Raw genomic sequence first — 414 nt, forward strand, 5'->3', positions numbered from 1 at the left:
CGCGTGAAGCGGGGCTCGGGCCGGGCCGCGGCGGAGCCCCGGAGCCATGAGCCAGGCGGAGCTGTCCAGCTGCTCGGCGCCGCAGCGGCAGCGCATCTTCCAGGAGGCGGTGCGGCGCGGCAACACGAAGGAGCTGCAGTCGCTGCTGCAGAGCATGACGAACTGCGAGTTCAACGTCAACTCCTTCGGGCCCGAGGGGCAGACGGCGCTGCACCAGTCCGTCATCGACGGCAACCTGGAGCTCGTCAAGCTGCTCGTCAAGTTTGGCGCCGACATCCGCCTGGCCAACCGCGACGGCTGGAGCGCGCTGCACATCGCCGCCTTCGGGGGCCACCAGGACATCGTGCTCTACCTGATCACCAAGGCCAAGTACTCCTCGGGCGGGCGGTGACGGGCGCGGCCCGGGCCCCCGGC

At 71.0% G+C, this 414-nt stretch overlaps 1 protein-coding gene across 1 annotated transcript; it reads left to right on the forward strand.

The window, feature by feature from the left end:
* The first annotated feature begins 6 nt into the window (after positions 1-6).
* On the forward strand, positions 7-408 carry NRARP (NOTCH-regulated ankyrin repeat protein). Its single transcript, XM_019510936.1, has one exon. The coding sequence runs from the start codon at positions 47-49 to the stop codon at positions 389-391; it is 345 nt and encodes a 114-aa protein (XP_019366481.1). The 5' UTR covers positions 7-46; the 3' UTR covers positions 392-408.
* The last annotated feature ends 6 nt before the right edge of the window (positions 409-414 follow it).

This window comes from Gavialis gangeticus, unplaced genomic scaffold (genome assembly GCF_001723915.1).
Source record: "Gavialis gangeticus isolate Ggan-Ray unplaced genomic scaffold, GavGan_comp1, whole genome shotgun sequence".
NCBI lineage: Eukaryota > Metazoa > Chordata > Crocodylia > Gavialidae > Gavialis > Gavialis gangeticus.

Bases quoted from the DNA above. Each gene is read 5' to 3' on its own strand.
- NRARP (XM_019510936.1), top strand. From the start codon at position 47: ATGAGCCAGGCGGAGCTGTCCAGCTGCTCGGCGCCGCAGCGGCAGCGC.